Source organism: Rattus rattus, chromosome 4, assembly GCF_011064425.1.
Source record: "Rattus rattus isolate New Zealand chromosome 4, Rrattus_CSIRO_v1, whole genome shotgun sequence".
NCBI classification, from domain to species: domain Eukaryota; kingdom Metazoa; phylum Chordata; class Mammalia; order Rodentia; family Muridae; genus Rattus; species Rattus rattus.
Window position 1 is genome coordinate 136,167,837 of NC_046157.1, and position 18,521 is coordinate 136,186,357.

The window sequence follows — 18,521 nt, forward strand, 5'->3', positions numbered from 1 at the left end:
CTTTCTCTGATTCCTTCAACAGGGGTCCCGTTCTCAGTTCAGTGTTTTGCTGCTGGCATTCGCCTATGTGTTTGCTGTATTCTAGGTGTGTCTCTCAGGAGAGATCTACATCCAGTTCCTGTCAGCCTGCACTTCTTTGCTTCATCCATCTTATCTAATTTGGTGGCTGTATGTGTATGGGCCACATGTGGGGCAGGCTCTGAATGGGTGTTCCTTCTGCCTCTGTTCTAAACTTTGCCTCCTTATTCCCTCCCAAGGTTATTCTTGTTCCCCTTTTAAAGGAGTGAAGCATTCGCATTTTGGTCATCCTTCTTGAGTTTCTTGTGTTCTGTGCATCTAGGGTAATTCAAGCATTTGGGCTAATAGCCACTTATCAATGAGTATATACCATGTGTGTTTTTCTGTGATTGGGTTACCTCACTCAGGATGATATTTTCCAGTTCCATCCATTTGCCTATGAATTTCATAAAGTCATTGTTTTTGATAGCTGAGTAGTATTCCATGTGTAGATGTTAAAATTTTTAATATTATCTTCGGCAAGCATTTCCCACCATGCTGCATGGACACCCATCATAAGGTATATAATGGTTTGCTTTGTGTTGTTTTATTTTATTCTATTTTTAGCTTCAAGAGAAAACTCATTATGCTTTTTCTTGTTATAAGTACTGAGAGAAATATCAAGTAATTGAGAGAAGTATCATGAATGGTTTTGTAAAATACATATCCATTATGTGATTTTTGAAAATAGCCCTTTTGTGTGTCTCATTGTTGCCTTTAGTAGGTTAAGAGACTACTATTCAGAACAACTAGCAACTAGACACGCAATCCATGTCTGGTCTACCGCTCTGGCCTGTAAGTCCTCTGATTTGAGCATTGCTTATGCATACCACAAAGGGAAAGTGTGGTGACAGGCATAGCTGGACTCTGTGCAGAGAAAACTCAGAATGGATAGTGTGAGTACCGAGTCCCAGAGCCTGCAGACTGTGTTGTCAGAGGACCAGAATGCCTCAGTGAATGGGTGGGGCCTGCAGAGCATTTCCTCATCTGGGCCTCAGTGTTGGCTGCATTGCTCCTGTGTGGGCACTGAGCCCAAATCACAGCTGCTATGAGGTCACGAGTGTGATCTCCACGCCTTGTCTAGAAGCTGGCATTCCACAGCCCCCTCTCCATCACCAGCATTTCTTTCTGCCCCACCCCCAATTCTAGAGTATTCCCTGAGGCTGGACTGAGAAAAGTTATTGGTGTAGATGTCAAGTGTACGACTGACTACTCAGTATCCTATTGTTACATATCTACCATTGACTGCCTCCCACTGGGGGCAGCGCAGGCTTCGGGGAGAGATGCTTGTCTGATGGAGGTTGAGAGCAGCCTTAAGTAAGAAGCTATTGGCAAGTGGTAGCTTCAGAGAAAAGATACTCTATTTTTAGGGTGTGCCACTGGCCCTGGTAAATGGCTGCACAACTGTACACATATAAACAACAGTAATTAGACTTCGAGCATTATTAGAAAAAGACAAACAGACATGAAGTAGGGAGAAGAAAAAGTTGATGGGGATGGGGTAAGTTTGATCATATTATATTATATTAATGTATGATATTCTAGAGAATAAAATATTTTTAAAATACTCAGAGAAGAATATAAGTAGGACAATCTTTGTGGTATGGCATGTTCAGCTCCTGGGAGAAGTGTACAGAGTATACTTGTTTAGGTGGTAAAGGTAATTGGAAAGACAAAGTTAGAAGCAGCTTCCAGTGGATTGATGTGGTCAGCCTCCACATGTGGGAATAGTCCTGACAGACCATAAAGCTTGGCAGAAGAGTAAGACTTTGGGCTCATTTCCTTACAAGTAGCACAGAAGCTAGGTGAATCTGTAGAGTCCATGTCAAAATGACTTACGTCTGTTCCATGCCACTGTCATAGCTTCAGGTTCTGTCATCTCTCAGCTAAGCCACTGCAATAACTCACCATTCCCCTTTCCAAGGTGAACCCCATCTTAGTCTCTAATTAAGTCTATGTATAAGGACTGAGTAAAATGTTATAAATTGCATTACTTAGCATTTCTTTCAAAATTTTCTTTTTGAATTAGATAACGTCTAGGTTTGAACACTGGCTTTTCACCTCGCTACCTGTGCATTATTGGACTAATTACTGAACATCTTTAAAATATTTCCTTCATATGGAAAATGACTTTTATGATCACATAGATTCTGTGAAGATTAATTAAGGTACATTACAGGCAGCTGACTTAGTACATTGTTAAATGAAAAGCTGAATAATTACTAATTGCTATTTCAAGTCACATAGTCATTATTACACATAGTATAGTTCATTGTAACTCTGTGTTATCCCAAATAAGACTGAGTCAAACCATTTCTAGCACCTAATACAGGTCTTGGAATGGAAGAGGAGCATATCTGTTGAGTGATTGACTTACTGAATAAAAAAAAATTGCTCAGTGATTTATGAGTATAGCTGCAAATTTGAAAGTTGGTAAAAAGATGTTTTCTAACTAGTCTTATAATATGTATGTCCTGTGACTAGTCAGTCCTCTCATCTTGATCATAAAATACAATGAACTACAGGACTCCATTTTGGTAGTTGTTTTTTAATATGGTCTAATTTTTTTTTTTTGGTGGTTTTTTTTTTTTTTTTTGGTTCTTTTTTTCGGTGCTGGGGACCGAACCCAGGGCCTTGCGCTTCCTAGGTAAGCGCTCTACCACTGAGCTAAATCCCCAGCCCTGTTTTATTCTTATTTTTATTGAATATTTTATTTACATTTCATATGTTATCCCCTTTCTCGCAAACCCCCATCCTCTCCCCCTCACTCTGCTTCTATGAGGGTACTCCCCAACTCACTCCCAACTCACTGTCCTGGCATTCCCTTATATTGGGCATCCAACTTTCACAGGATCAAGGTCTTCCCTGTCCTTTGATGCCAGATAAGACATATCCTCTGCTACATATGCAGCTGGAGCCATGTGTATTCTTTGGCTGGTGGTTTAGTCCTTGGGAGCTCTGGGGGGTGGGCATGGAGGGGGTGGTTGATATTGTTGTTCTTCAGCTCCTTCAGTCTTTCCTCTAATTCCTCCATTGGGGTCCCCTTGCTCAATCCAACTGTTGGCTGCAAGCATCAGAATCTGTATTTGTCAGTCTATGTCAGAGCCTCTCAGGAGACAGCTATATCAGGCCCCTGTCAGCAAGTACTTCTTGGCATCAGCAATAGTGTCTGGCTTTGGTATCTGCATATGGAATGGCTCTCCAGGTAGGTGGTGTCTGTCTCCAGGACCGGCCTAAGCACCCATGTACATGGCTGCCAGAGCTTAGAACCCCTCATCCTGACCCCATCACCTGCCGTGGAACTTTTCTCAAGAAACTGTACACGGGCACTAAATACCCTAGTGCTCCCCAGAAGCTGCTGAACTAGAATCACCCTAACATCCCTACACGTGAATCAAACTGAATGCTGAAGGACTGAGAGCACATCCTACCCAATCCAAAACTAGCCAAGTAAGGTTAACAGCAAAATCAGAAACAGATTCCCATTCATCAAACATGAGCTAGAAACCTATATCAAAAGATACAACCAACAATTAACCTTAGGCACCAAGTTCTATCACACAAACATAATCAGCATGAAAATTCAACATGTCCCCAAAGACCATCAGTCACGTAGGAATGGTCCCAAGGGAAAACAACTTAGACTGATCTAAAGACACAGAATTTAAAATATTTATTTGTATTTATGTATATGTTCATGCATCTGTGTTTGTATGTAGAAGAACATTTACTAAAAAACAAAGGAAAGAGATGCCTATAGAGGAAGAAGAGGCATGAACACCCAGTATACAGGATCAGAAGTAGGGAAAGCTCATACCATAGTATAGTTAAAACAAGAATTAAAGAGAACTATGACAACAAAAGTAACAACAACAAGGGGCTTAGGAAGTTTCAAGAGAAAAGTCACAAAGTATTTATAACACAAACCTGTTAGAACAATAGTCCTCTACCTTTCTAATGCTGGAACTCTCTAATACAGTTCCTCATCTTGTGATACCCCTCAACCATAAAAATATTTCTATTGCTACTTCATAACTGTGATTGATTTTTTTGACTATTGTCAGTCACAATGTAAATATCTGATGTGCGGGATATCTGATATGCAACCCCTATGAAAGGGTCTGTCAACTTCCAAAGTGGTCCTGACCCATAGTTGAAAACTCCTGCTTTAGAATGGTAGCTGACTTCTCAAAGCAAAATGTCAATAGCCCGCAGAGCCTGGAGGGATGTACAAGTCCTAAATGACTATAGACACTAGAACAACAATTCCTGGTCAAACTATCTGCCACAGTTGAAGGAGAAAGACACCTTTATGTGATATAATGAAATGGAAGGAATTACCGTCCACCAAACCAGCATTATTGGGAAGAATTCTGTGAACTGAGGAGAGAAATAAGCACAGTTCAAAAGTCTACAAGAAGAAAAGAGGCCAGCGTTACAGAGCAGAGCTAACTACCCACAAAGCAGTAAAGTTACTGCAGTCAGTGCATACCTGCTAGAACTTTAAATATTAATTCCTCACACCCCTCTCAAAGCTCATAGGTTAGCAGAGCACATTAACAAACAGTATCCATCTTTTTGTTGTCTGCAAGACAAACACATTTACTTTCAAGGAAAGACAATCTTAGAATGAAAGAATGCATTCTAGGTCGGTGGAACCAGCAAACAAGAAAGCATGGTATCCTGATAGTGACAATGTAGACCAAACCAAAACTAATCACAAGAGCTAAAGTTCATTTCATTCCGATCAAGTCAAATAGTAAACAGAGAAAGACGAGAGTCCAGTGACATAACAGACCAAATGAACCCAACATATATCTAAAGAGCAGTTTACCCAGACACTGCAGAATACACTTTCTTCTTCTCAATATATCTTTTCTGTTTCTTTTTTTCTTTTTTATTGGATATTTTTTATTTACATTTCAAATGTTATCCCCTTTCCTGGTTTCCAGTCCATAAACCCCCTATCCCATCCTCTCTCCCCCTGCTTCTATGTTCTTCTCCATATTTAATCAGACTTTTTTGATTGATTGATTTTTCTTTTATGTAACTTTTCCATAGCAATGACTGACTCTATGATAATTGAATTAAACTATTAGAATCCAGACAGATTAGTTAATATTACCCCTGCCATCAGACTAGGAGATTTTCAATCCTTGCATGTATACAAGTTGTTTCTACATGGAGTAGAGTTCAGGGTCGTCGGCAAAACCTTCGTTGAGGCTTTCCTCTGCGTTCATACCATTTGTATCGGTTACGGTGGGTCTGCAGCTCAGTCCCCAAAGACACAAGTTCTCATCTTCAGACCATTTGGTAAGACCTTTTATCTTTCCTCTCCGTGTAATTAATATAGTGAAGGACTATATCCCTTGATCATACAGTGTCTAATATTAAGTTTTATGAAGAAAATCAATGAGAAAAAAATCTAATAGATTATTTCTTTAAAGCCCATTAATTGATCTGTTTGCTTAGATGATGCTAGTAATCAAACTAGGTCTGATGACATGTTCTGATGAAGCAGGAAGATCACTAGTCCAAGGCCAACCTGGGCTACATAGTGCCATCTCAAAAAGAGAGGAGATTCTTATAATCATATTAATAGCAAAAAGTTATCAATCCCATTTCAGATACATATGTGTGATGTGTGTGTTATTTTGGCCTTAAAAGTAACATCTCTTTTGAGAAGGAGGAGTCCGAGATTTCAATGTCTTCATTATAGATATATGGAAATCTGAGACTTGGCATCTTGGTTTAAATGACTAAGACAGACACTGGACTCATATACACCCTTAGGGGAAAGTTAGAAAAATATTGTCCCCTGTCTGTAATCCTTTCTCTCCAGTTGAGACAGTATTGAATACTATTAATTTTGCAAACTCTGTCCATTTGTCCTAGATGAAGGAACCAGATATACAGACACCTGTAGCACACATTGCATCATCTGCCTGAAGCTTCAATTCTTCTTTGTTAAGAGAAAGCAGTTGAAGTATTTAGGCTCTAGCTCTGGCAGAAGGGCTAGCCAGAACACAGTCTCATCTTTATCCATTGATCTGTAGCCTTTTCCATCGTTCTCTCCTGAGCTCTTCACTAGCAATGGCCATTCCCGTGGTTATTCAGTCAGCTCTGTCACGTGGACCTTAGGGCACTGAACTAGCACGGAATTGTTGGCCTGATGTTTACAGCATCTCCCAATAACTGCTTTGGTCTTAGGGACTTTGATCACTTCTCCATGCTGTGATCTTTACCTCACCCAGGTCACATGATTGTCTATTTCCATGGTATGATTTACCTTCCGCTTCTAGAATATCATTTCCACCTTGTGTTCTATAGTTTTCATTCTTGGTCCACCTTACCACTCATATGACATGGCGTCTGTAATGTCCTCCAAACATGAACAACTGCTTCCCAAATCAAAACTGCACTTGGGTTTATCTAAACAAATAATATTAGCAACATATATTCATTCACATCTTTGTAAGAATCTTACCATCAAGGGTGTATACAGACAGACATTTCTACACATCATTAAGAACTTATACGATTGCAGTAATTCTACTGATATGTGATAAGATAGGTGACCTTATTTATGTGACATCATATTTCAGATGCCTTTCTTTGAAACAACTATGGACCACATTTTATAAAATTAGTACAGGATCTATGTATGTAAAGATTTGAATGTTGCCTTTATTAATCAGATCTCATTATCTGTGAATGTTTGCATATTTATTATTTATAAAATTACAAGTCCATTTTGTTTGAAATTTTTTTGAATGATAACTTTTCTTGAGTACTTTAAAAAGATTGTCAAGAATCTTAGTTGAAAAATTATGACTATTGTCTATAAAGGAAAATTGAAAGTTTACCATGAAATATAGAAAAAGGGAATTTCATATAGAAATGAATTTTTCAAAAGCATCTTCTCCACATTTTTTAGTAATTTGAATAAGACAGAATACAGTGTAAGATTTACTTAGTTGTATATAAAAACACAAGCTTAATAATTACTAAAGTAATATTATACATAGCATTTATTATGTTTTACAAGAAAGATTTTTAAGTAGACCTAGACTAATATTTATAAAATAGAGAAAGGAAATGAATTCCACAGAAGCCAGGATCTATAAAAACCATTTGTGAGCTGAAATCTTTAAGTCTGCCCTAGACTAAACACTAATATTTTATAGTTTCTACATTAAGTGTGGGTGATGTCCTGCTGTATAGGGATACTCAATACATTTCTCAGAAGAGACTCGTGATGGTGGGTAAAACTAAGAATTATAAGGAGAAAGATAATCATCTTTTAGTGGTTAAAAAATAGTTTAGTCTCAGTTTCTAAAGTTTTCAAATAAATTTCATTGGAGTTGGTCTTAAATTTAATTGTAATTCCATTCTATGAAAATTCCTGTATCAGATCATTGAAATCTACACGTTTCTGTGCCCAGCAAGTGTTTTTCTTTCAGGACTTAAAATGCATATTAGTTTCTCCAGATATATCTATGTGCTTACCCTCCCCACCACTATAAAGGAACAAGTCGGTATGTTCCGTGTCATAGTACTCACGTTTCCTTGGTTTGTGATTTTATTGCAGATCTCTTATATAGCCTGCTTGACTGAACAAGTTGAATGTATCAGTAATATCTGAGAGAAGATCATTTGAAACTTATTATCAGTTTTGAAATTGAATCATCTCCCCGAATGCTAGAAACTGTCTTGCCTTTATTGTATTGTGTTGTATTATTTTATTATTTTAGTTCTTACTGATAATATGGTTGCAAGGGAAACATGTTAACAATAAGCCTAATCTACTGACTAGCATATATTTTTTATATATATATATATATATATATATATATATATATATATTTAGATTGCTGATAATTTTAAAAATGTTTCATGTAGGGTGAATTCATCAGACACTATGTTTCCTTAATGCTGTTCTCAACTTTCCAGCTAGGACCCATATTTTTACCATTTTCAATTTGGAGCGGAAGAGTATCTGAGACAGCCGTGGCTCTTTATTTGACATCTTGTTCCAGGTCATCTTGGTGTGAATGGAAAACAATAGGAACGTGTTTACAATTTCCATTGCTTCCTTCAACTTTATCGTTTCCTCTGGCAATTCTCTCTCTCTCTCTCTCTCTCTCTCTCTCTCTCTCTCTCTCTCTCTCTCTGGGATTAAAGGAGCCAATAATTGTTTCCCGTTATTATTTTTCATCTTTTCAAACACTTGTTAGCTCCACTGTTTATGACTCGGAGTCTTCCAGTGCATTGTGCATTTCAGTCATACACACTCCCATTAGTGCTTCTCGCCCATCCTTTCCTTAATCTGAGCTAGGTTAGGAAGGTCAGACTTTCTATTTCTTTCTATAATACATTTTCTCTGGTTTTTGCAACCTCTCTTTCTGCCTTAAAGATAGAAATAAATAAATAAATAAACTGGAAGGTGAAAACTTGGAATTGTTCCATTGAGTCCAACTGATGCAAGCTTTGATTTATATCGCTTTGAACATGCCCGACTGTTACCAACTGTGGCTTCCCTGGCACTATAAACTGCAGTCCAGTGCATTTCCTAATAAATATTTTTATTCCATGTTTTCCCCTTTCTGGGGAGAAAACCCAAACTTGAAGCCTAAGCATGCTAGAGTTATTTCTGTGCTTTTATGGTCTGTACAGTCGTTTTCAAGAAAGTCTCACTGGGGAGAGATTTCATTCTGTGAACCTCTTTTTATCTCTGTTGATTTCTGCAGATTAAATGGGAAGCTGGTTTAGTAGTGAGTTCTTTTCCAACTTCGGGTTTTTGAGGAAGATTCAAATTGGAAATTAGCACTTTTAACGTGCTTCTCACACTCCTGTGCCTTAAGTCATAGTTACAGCCGTTGATAATGTCAGCCAGGGCATCCATCGTGATGGGTTAATGTATCTCATCTGGTTTTTACCTAAGACTTACTTGTGCTCCTGTTTTGCTCTGCCTAGTGATATGACGAGAGCTGTGGAGATTTCTGGGGAAGGAGATCCCCTGGGAATACATGTGGTGCCCTTCTTTTCATCCCTGAGTGGCAGGTAAGGAGTTTTCCTTGTTTCAAAAGCTCTTGTCAATGAAAATCCTGACAAAGACCTATTCCAGGAGAGAGTTAAATGGAAATATGCATATTCAGATGGACTCCTTAACTACTACTTTGGTTGGATCGTTGGATCGGTCTTTAGAAACAGACTAAAGTCATTTATTTCTGGGAGGCAGAGAAAAAGAAAAGAAAAAAATCGTCCCAATTTCCCCACTTACAATTAATTATGAAGTACTTTCTTGGAGCATCCTTGAGAATAACGAATAGTAAACAGGCTTCTTGGCAAAGATTTTAACATATTGTTAGACAAATGTTATAACTGGGTGTTTTTTAGCATTATAAAAGTATTCATTGAATGAAGATAGTAATTCCAAATTCTTCATATTCATATATACTGTATATATGATAAGTATTTATATTCTTGTAGCTTATCCACCACACAGCAATTTAGTTATGGAAAAAAAATGTATCTTGTTATTGTTTTTACTGAGATACAATTGAGGCCACTGAAGACTTCATTTCATCTCTTAGAATTTTAAAGACAATTGCTGATAAATCCATATTGCCAAATGCTAATTTAGATTGTGTTAGTGTTTCTTGAAATCCACATCTTACTGGATATAAAATCTGCTTTGTGGTGAGACTGAAAGTGTGTGTGCTGCAGAGCTGGCATAATGCTGGGCTAATGACCTTCTGGAACGTCTGGAGGAGCCGACCACCTTCCAGAGGATGGCTGCCTATAGCACTCCCTTGGTCCTAACAAGGCTTCCCAGAACCCTTGAGGAAAAATCAGTTTTTCACTAACAGGGCTTGATTATAACCAATAGCCTAAATCCACTTTCTTAAGTGATCATTGAAAAGTATAAATGTTTTATTTTAGACCAATATATCCAGAATCAGAAAAGCCCATTGATTTTTTTTCCCTCATAAGTCCCTCAAAACTGTGATCCCTGACTTCTCATTCCACTGCTGTTTCTAGAACCGCAATTCCCCCAAAGGTTATATAGTATTAATTGACTGGCTCTGGATATTTACTCAATCCAGTTGGCCGTATCAAAGGACAAGCGGCTCCAGTCATGATATTTGGGTTGGCACTGTCTTTTCCAGGTAGCCATCTGCTACCTGTAATTGCAAAGACATCACCTTATTTTTCTCCCGTCTAACATCTGATGCCAAGCTCCTGCTGGAATAAACGGTCTCTAAAAGGAAATGAACCGAAGAGCCAGCGGCTCTTATTGTCTGGTTTCCTGTGTGTGTTAATAAGCGTGTTTATATATGTTATGGGTTACGGCAAAGGACAGACCAGGGTTGTTTTTGACAGACAAGGTGAGTATTTATTCGGTTCCCGTGAGAAATCCTAATGGCTTTTGGCAGAAGTGTGCTGATAGAGCTTTGTGAAATACCAGAGTGGTTAAATTGCCAGGCCCTTTAGTTTAATGAACCTGGAATAGAACATAGGATCTTTGCAATTCCCCAAAATGAATAGAAAAAAAAAATCCACAGTGATGGTCACCGCCCTTCATTTTGAATAGCTCAGAAATGAAGCTGACCGTCTAGATGGGAAATCACTTCTCTCACTTCAAATAAAGGGATAGACCGGACTGTATTGATTTCCCGTTTTTCCATGGGGTTCTGATTCCTAGGGCAAGTTTGGAAGAGGGGTGGGAAGGGAATTTGACTTGCCTCACAGGAATTAATCCCAGTGTTCTCTTCACATGACCCCCAGCTAGTCCTGAAAGCCATCTGTGGTGACAATCTACTTGCCATCTAGATTAAATGACATTAAAAACGTGAAAGCTCCTTGTAAAATCCCCAACCCACGAGCGCATAAACTGTCAGTATGGTGATCATTTTGGATAAAATAAAAACAACCTGATTCACAAATGAGGTTTCATTATAAGTTCATTGTCAACTGTACAGTTACTTGAAGAAGTGGTTCTATTATACACTTTTAGTATCTACTACTGTTATAGAAAGGAAATTTAATTAAAACATACATTAAAAATCATATGGAAGTGGAGACATGTGCCAATAAAAGTTAAGAAGTAATGAGTCCAGGCTGAAACAGCACTCTTAACTCAAGCCATGTGTCTTGCTGGAGCTGCCTATAGAGCATGTCAGACAAGTGTCTGCCTTCATGCTGCCATCTGGCCTCACTGTGTGAGCACGGGGCTTGCTTAGGTCATACTGGTATGCTCAGCTCTTAATTTTCTTCCATTTATTAGTTTGTCTCATTATTTTAAATTAGAATTTACATTTAATTCTTTATTAAGACTACTGTAATTGGTTTTGCTTCCAGTGTTTTGTCTTGTTTTTCATTACCAAAAAAAAGATCGCCACACCTGTTACTGAAAGAGCCCCTTACTCTGGCTACGGTGTCAGCTGAAGTCCATAGGACATAGGAATTCATTAGAACCCAGAGCAGGGAATGCTGAACACGGCTTATGTCCAGGACCTTTGACTTGCCCTTCCCGTTTTGTTGCTGTTGTTGTTTTGGGGTTTTTCGGTTTTTTTGTTTTGTTTTGTTTTGTTTTTTAGGAAAGAAAATAAGCACAAAACATTGTCCTTGCAAAGAAACAGACAAAGAAAAATGTTAATTTTATAATGTCAATTAAATTTGAAAAATTAAAAAGTGCTTTTTTCACTAGAAATCAATAATACACTTCTATTTCATAACAAAGATAGCTAAACAGCTAAAGGTAGAAGAGAAGAAAATGACTCAGAATGTGAGGAGAGGAGAACTTTAGTGACTAGTGGTGAGCTAGCGAGACGAAGCCTCGGGATTGAGTGGGAGCACAGGGCTGCACAAGGACTGGGCACTAGAGCCTTAAGGGATGAGTCCATGAGCAAGAAAGAGTTGCTGCTCCTTATCCTGCTGTGCGACTGAATTTTTACGTTCTTCAACACTGCCAATAAACTGGCCAGTCCTACCCTATGACTGCACCTCAGTATTAATTGTTAGGTCCAATAAGTTTTTATCTTAAATAAAGCAGCTGTCCCCACCAGTAAGTAAAAGTAGATAGTGCTTTATGAGCTTTCCCCACAGTGGCAGAGATGACGTCATACTGCAGGGAATTTACTCCTTCCAGATAGTAGGGAGGGCAGGGCTGGATGGGTTTGTTGCTGGGGACCAAACTAATGAAATCAGTCAGTTTTACATTTTAGCAAAATTACCTCTGACACACGGGTTTTACAGTTGGGCTTATTCTGTCAATAAATTTTTCATGGAAAGTTAGGTTATTTAGATCAGCGAGGTTCACATAGCATGCTCCAGCTGTAATATGCTAGCTAAATTGCAACCCAGTGGCCCGAAAGAATTAATTCATCTCCCAAAATGTGAAATTAAATCCTAGGGAGTAACATTACATGACTGATGATGTACTGAATTAAATTAAAGGAAGACTTGAATGCTTGTTAAAAAAATATCACTTACATAAACTGGTTTATAACCACACGTGAGCCTCCTAATGGATCGTGTTATGGGGGAGCCACCGTAACAAAACTCTAAACTGTGAACCATCAGAGAGCGGTTTAATTTAGGAGAAACCATGATTTTGATCTAATCCCCCCTTTTTCTCCTCAAAGAGTTTTACTTTAGACTTGTACTAAGAAAGCAAAGTCCTGGGATGTGTTTGGTTAACTTAGTAGAGTTCTAGAATTCAGGGGGAAAACCTGAGACCCTGCCCACCCTTGCCCAGATGACCTGGAGCCCTTCCTTACAGCAGCTGGCCTGGCTACCACTAGCTCAGCACCAACACAGTCTGTTCAGTTAACATTTCTAAAGAAGGAATCTGAGTACCACTGAGCACCATTGATAACCTGGAGGTGGTCTGCGCTCTTTAATGAACTGAGGCTGGAGGCAGGGGCTCAATTTTGTGGCCACTTTCTCCTGTGCTTTCAGTGCAGGATGCCCTTTTTGCATGGCTGACCTTATTATTCACACTTAAAATATGCTCATATTTTATTTAGATGTGAAATTTAACACAAAGGGACTATGTAATATAGCACACAAGACTTTCTTCAAAAGACAGTGACTGAATAGAATAATTAAGGGAACAGGGAACATGGAGGCAGTAGTTTCTCGATTTCCAGCAGATACCTACGGAAGCCCATCACTCCATCTCAGTGTGACACCCAGTGAGGCCTACGTCATGCCACAACGATAAAAGACTTCACCAAAGTGAGGAATGACTAAAGTATGTCGAGGTTTCATTTCTTGTGGTAGATTTAGTTTTGGTTTTATAAGAGTAATAGAGCTTGCATATGGAAACACATATGTACACACATGCACATACAGCCTGCATGCGAATACCAGAATTTGTGTCCACAAGACTCTCAATCACAGTAGGTCCCGCTAACTGCGGACTGAACATATCAACAAAATCTTCTATCTGTGCTGAGTATATACAGACCTTTATATGTTATTATCCCCTAAACATTCTATTAGCTAATCAAAAAGCATTTGCATTGCGCTGGATTTGGGGGGTAATCTAGAGAAAATTAAAACATACAGAAGGATGCAAATAGCATGGTGTTTTCATAAAGAATTTGAGCACCCACGGTGTTTGGTCCCCAAAGGCGATCATCAAAACCTCCATGGATGTGGACGGACTATATAGGAAATGTAACGATTGTTTGATATGCTTCCTTTATATTTTCTCTCGTTTTTCAGTCCCTCTCTTATTCTCCCATTAGCAGCATCAAGTTTCTACATTGCCACTCAAGCAGGCTTCCCTACAGTTAACGCTGATGCCTCTAGTCAAACTTCTTGTCTTGGGCAGTATAATCTTTATTTAGCTGTACTGATCTTTTCTAAGATCGAGGCAAACAAAGAAATGGGTTGGTATTTATGAAATGGATATTTGTCTTCAGGTAGGTGTGTGTGTTTGTGTTGTATGTGTCTTTTTATCTATCTGTTGTGTGATTGTCTACTGTGTGATTGTGTATGAATTTGAAAGGCGAACCATTTGACTGGATAGAAATATACTCTGTTTTGTAAACAGAAACCAATATGTATTTCTGAATAGCTGCAAGAGGAGCAATAATGAGTACATTGGTACTCAGATGTTTTATTTCAACCTGTTTTATTTAGGATCCTAGGACTCTTCATCCGAGGCATCGAAGAAAACAGCAGGTGCAAGCAGGAGGGACTATTTCAGGAAAACGAATGCATTGTAAAAATCAACAACGTGGAACTCCTGGACAAAACTTTTGCTCAGTAAGCATTTTTTCATTGTTTTATTGACTTTGTTGATCTCTTGAATATTTATAATCATTGCCGAACTCATTATAATCAAAATCATAGGAAGAATGTCAAGCCAATTCCCTTTAAGCGACCTCTGACCATCCAATTCTGAATGCATTTGATGTTTTAACATATTCAGAGGTGGCCAACACATGTGCCTGATGTCTGTGGGGGGTTGAGCCATAGAATACATCAAGCCTTCCTGCCTGGGTGTCTTTCTGGGCATCCATGAATGGAGGGGTTTGTTTCTCTTAGGCTATGGGTCAGTTGGACTGGTATTTACTAGCTCTTTTCACAGACAATTAATTCAGCTTATTAATTAACATCCTTGATGTCAGCTCCCTTAAACTGTAAAAACCTGTGGGTGGTGCCTATAAGGACTCAGCAAATAAAAGAAACAAATCGTAAAAGTTAAAATGCGCTATCTCAAAGAGATTATCTTTCTGAATGTGGAAAATAGTGTGGGGAATACCTGTTACTACACAGGAGTTGAATAGGTAGAATGCACCAAGCATCTAGATACACACACACACACACACACACACACACACACACACACACACACACACACATTGACATGCATTGAAATTTGGCAGGGCTTCTAAGTTAGGTAGCAAAGTAGTGATATCTTCACTGGCAATCAACAGCCTGTTTTGCTTCTGAGCCAAACTGCTCATAACACAGCATCTCTCAGGCCACCGCGTTTCAATAGTGGGGGCTGATGGTTGCCTGAAGAAGGAATGAATCACTGCTAGTGCTTAAGGGTAGAATGAAATGTCGTCTTTCTAAAACAATTAATCCATTCAACTATTGTTATCACAATTATGATAATTAATAATAATTATGTTGTTTGCATATTTTGCTGTCCTGTTTTTGCAAAGGCCAGGCAGTTTGATGATCCCTGTTTTATAAAAGTAGAAACAGATTCATAAAACGTTAACATTGAGTCAAAACTAACTTGGAGTCAAGTTAAAAATAACCTATCAATAACCTGATTTAAAAATGAGGAGGATTTGTTTGCTTTTAATATGTGCTTCAGTATTTCTGGTTAGATTTTCATATTCAAAAACACTTGAAAGCTAACACTTGTCTGCTTAGTTCTATGGTCACTCTGAGGTTCCACTTGAACTTGTTACATGCAAGTGAATTATATTTACTTCATGTAGGTGTTTAAAAAATAAACTAGAGGATTGTATACAGTCATTATCCAGGTGTAGCCAGTGTGGAAGTATCTTGATGGGCAGGTATGGCGAGCAGAGTCATATTCCTCCAATACTTATGGCACCAGGCTTCTCTGCTTGCCCCTATGCCTGGATACCTTAGAAAGTGCTATGTCAGAACACAGTCTGATTCTCTGTTTATTCACTCATCCAAGGGCCCAAGATGTCTTCCGTCAGGCAATGAAATCTCCCAGTGTGGTCCTCCATGTGCTTCTGCCTCAAAATCGTGAACAATATGAAAAATCAGTCATTGGACAACTGAACATTTTTGGCAACAATGACAGTGCTTCAAGAACAAAGGCACCACCTCCCGCCCGTGGGAAAGCAGGGCTAAAGGCAGTAAATCCAACAAGAGCAAACAGCCCTGAAGGAGAGGAGTCGCCTTCCCCGCAGCAAAGCAAGAGCCCCCGAGTTCCAAGATTAGGACGAAAACCTTCCTCTCCCTCACTCTCCCCTCTCATGGGGTTTGGCAGCAAGAAAAATGCAAAAAAAATTAAGATTGACCTTAAGAAAGGTAATTATTAAATTATGCTTAATAGTGTTCTATTATTATACCATGTAAAACCGGTTAAGAGAAATGCATTAAGGTTAATTTACTTAATTCTCTTTTTATTCAATTGTATCAAAGAGTAAATTTGAGTGTATACTTGGAAAACTAACTTTCTTAAAACTGGAGCACTTCCGTCTTCTTTACTCCTGCAAAGCTGAGAGGATTTGAGACAAGAAGACAGTGAAGACCGTGAGGAATAGAGAGAATCAGTGCAAACCTGATAAAGTGCCACGCAGCATGGCCTGGCCCCGAGCACTGAGTAGGCATGAGAGGTGAATTGTCCTCATTTTGAGTCTAAGTCGGTGATTTTTTTTAAAGCGTCCTTCAGGCCAGTTCAACAATATGGCCTCTGGCTCTCTTGAATGGTTTTATATCAGTGTAAGGTTTACTCTTCAGAAAGACAACAGATAATGATTATTAATTTCAGATTCAATATTACATTTCTTCAAGATAGTCCTAATTTCAAAATTGCATACAACCTTTCTTAATCTTTTTCTACTATTTGGTTCATTTCCAGCACATGTGTGCATGTATCCTGAGCCACAGGTGTACATGCATATGATTGCAGCATTACACACATGCCCGTGTACCCATGTACTGCGTGTTCCTGTTTATTCTGACTTCTGCCTGATATTCCTTCATCCCATTGTAACTTTCTGAAGCCCTGTGGTTCTTAAGTCAATTCAAAGACTCTAATAGTGTTTTTTTTTTAACCACTGAATTAATAACTTAATGGCCACCATAAAACTTTTAAATATTATTTGTGAATTTCAGAAACAAATAACATGTATCTTTCATTAGAATATAGAAAATATTCTGAGAAGTTTTCTCCAATCAAAATTTTATTCACTTACAAAAATTGTATCCTTGGAATAAAACAAGTTGAGAAGAAGGCACAGAGGTTTATATACCTGTCCGTAACTGCATGACAAATAAGCCATATCTAAATGTATTATTATTATGTACCAGTGACCCAGCTATGTATGTGAGTTAAGTACTTGGACTATAGAGAGATGAAAAAGGCACAGAATTGTGAGAAGGTGTCCTAAAGAAGAGAGCCCATCAAGCGGGTACATTGCCTCTGCCTAAATGTAAAGCTATAACAGACATTCCTTAGTAGATAAATGGTTGTAGGAAGGAAGAAAGAAAAAAATTACAGTTTTCTGTAGCTGAGGTTTTCAGCCAGGGCAATTTGCATTCAGGAAATGTCATTGGTTGAAATTAGTATTTTAAGTAGAGGAGGATATTTGATAATGGCAGGGTCTGGATTGAAGGAGAAACAGCAAAGTTTGAACTACTCAGGAAAGAAGGAGAGACAGAGGAGTGGAGATGTGAGAGGAAGAGGATAAATGAACCAAACAGATGCTAGCTCCATTGTAGAAGGAGATGATAATAACAGTGACTCACAGATCTGACTGAAGTAAGGATGACAAGAAGAGATTCTGGTCCAATACAGATCCCTGGGCATCAGGTGTGTTTATGTGTGGGGACAGTGGGTGAATTCTAGATTGACAGGCATGGTGTGATGAGAGAGATATGAAAAATAAAGATATTAAAAATGAAGGGAGAATTAATTTCTGAAAATGATAATTAGAAAGTATCAAAGATTGACAAGAAATAAAGTCATCTATAGAAAGACTTACTGGTGATGGTCATAGGAAAGTGGGTCTATCAACTTCCTAAAGCTTTAACAAGGGATATGAAGAGGGAAAGGTTGGTTTGGGCTCACAATTTTGGAAGGTTCAGTCCAAGGCTTGTTTGCAAATTGGTTTTGGACCTATGACAAAGCAGAGGAACATGAGGAGAATGTATGAGAGAGCAGGCCTTCTGCAGCCCAGAAGCAAAGAAAGAGAAACACTAGGGTCAACAGGACCATAGCTCCTTCTTTAGAATGCCCTTAATTACCTAGCATCCATCTATTAAGCCCCATACTCTAAAGGTTCTACTACATCCCAGGGTGCTACAGGCTGGAGAACATGGTCTTTGCAGTAATCTTATTTAAACAGCAGTACTTTATTTCATGACAGAAGCTTCAAAAGACACTAATAATAAAGTACAGATTGTTTAGTGTCGAAATCTACATATATCTTTAGAAATTAGAAGGGAGAAGTTGGAGATTGAAGAAAACTGGAAGGGGACAGGAAGACTTTGGGGACAAAACAGTATCTACTGCAGTAAAGCCATCAGGACACGCAGAGGTCTGAGCCACAAACTACTCAGTTGATGGAGAAACCCACAAAACCCCAACAGGGTAGGGGAGGTTACCTGCTTGGGAGGGAAGATGAAGTCAGGTGGTAGACTACTGTGGAGTCAGTACTCTGGGCATATGGATGGCATGTGCTGTCTTCTAGAACCTGAGGAAACGAAAGTGTTATGTACATACA

At 38.7% G+C, this 18,521-nt stretch overlaps 1 protein-coding gene across 1 annotated transcript in view; it reads left to right on the forward strand.

Annotated features, from left to right (window-relative positions):
* Nucleotides 1–18,521, forward strand: part of Pard3b (par-3 family cell polarity regulator beta) — a 986,886-nt gene that overhangs the window by 503,045 nt on the left and 465,320 nt on the right. Inside the window, 3 exon segments of the mRNA XM_032901196.1 lie at nt 9,034–9,120; nt 14,215–14,340; nt 15,743–16,101. Of these exon segments, the coding sequence (XP_032757087.1) occupies nt 9,034–9,120; nt 14,215–14,340; nt 15,743–16,101 (572 nt within the window).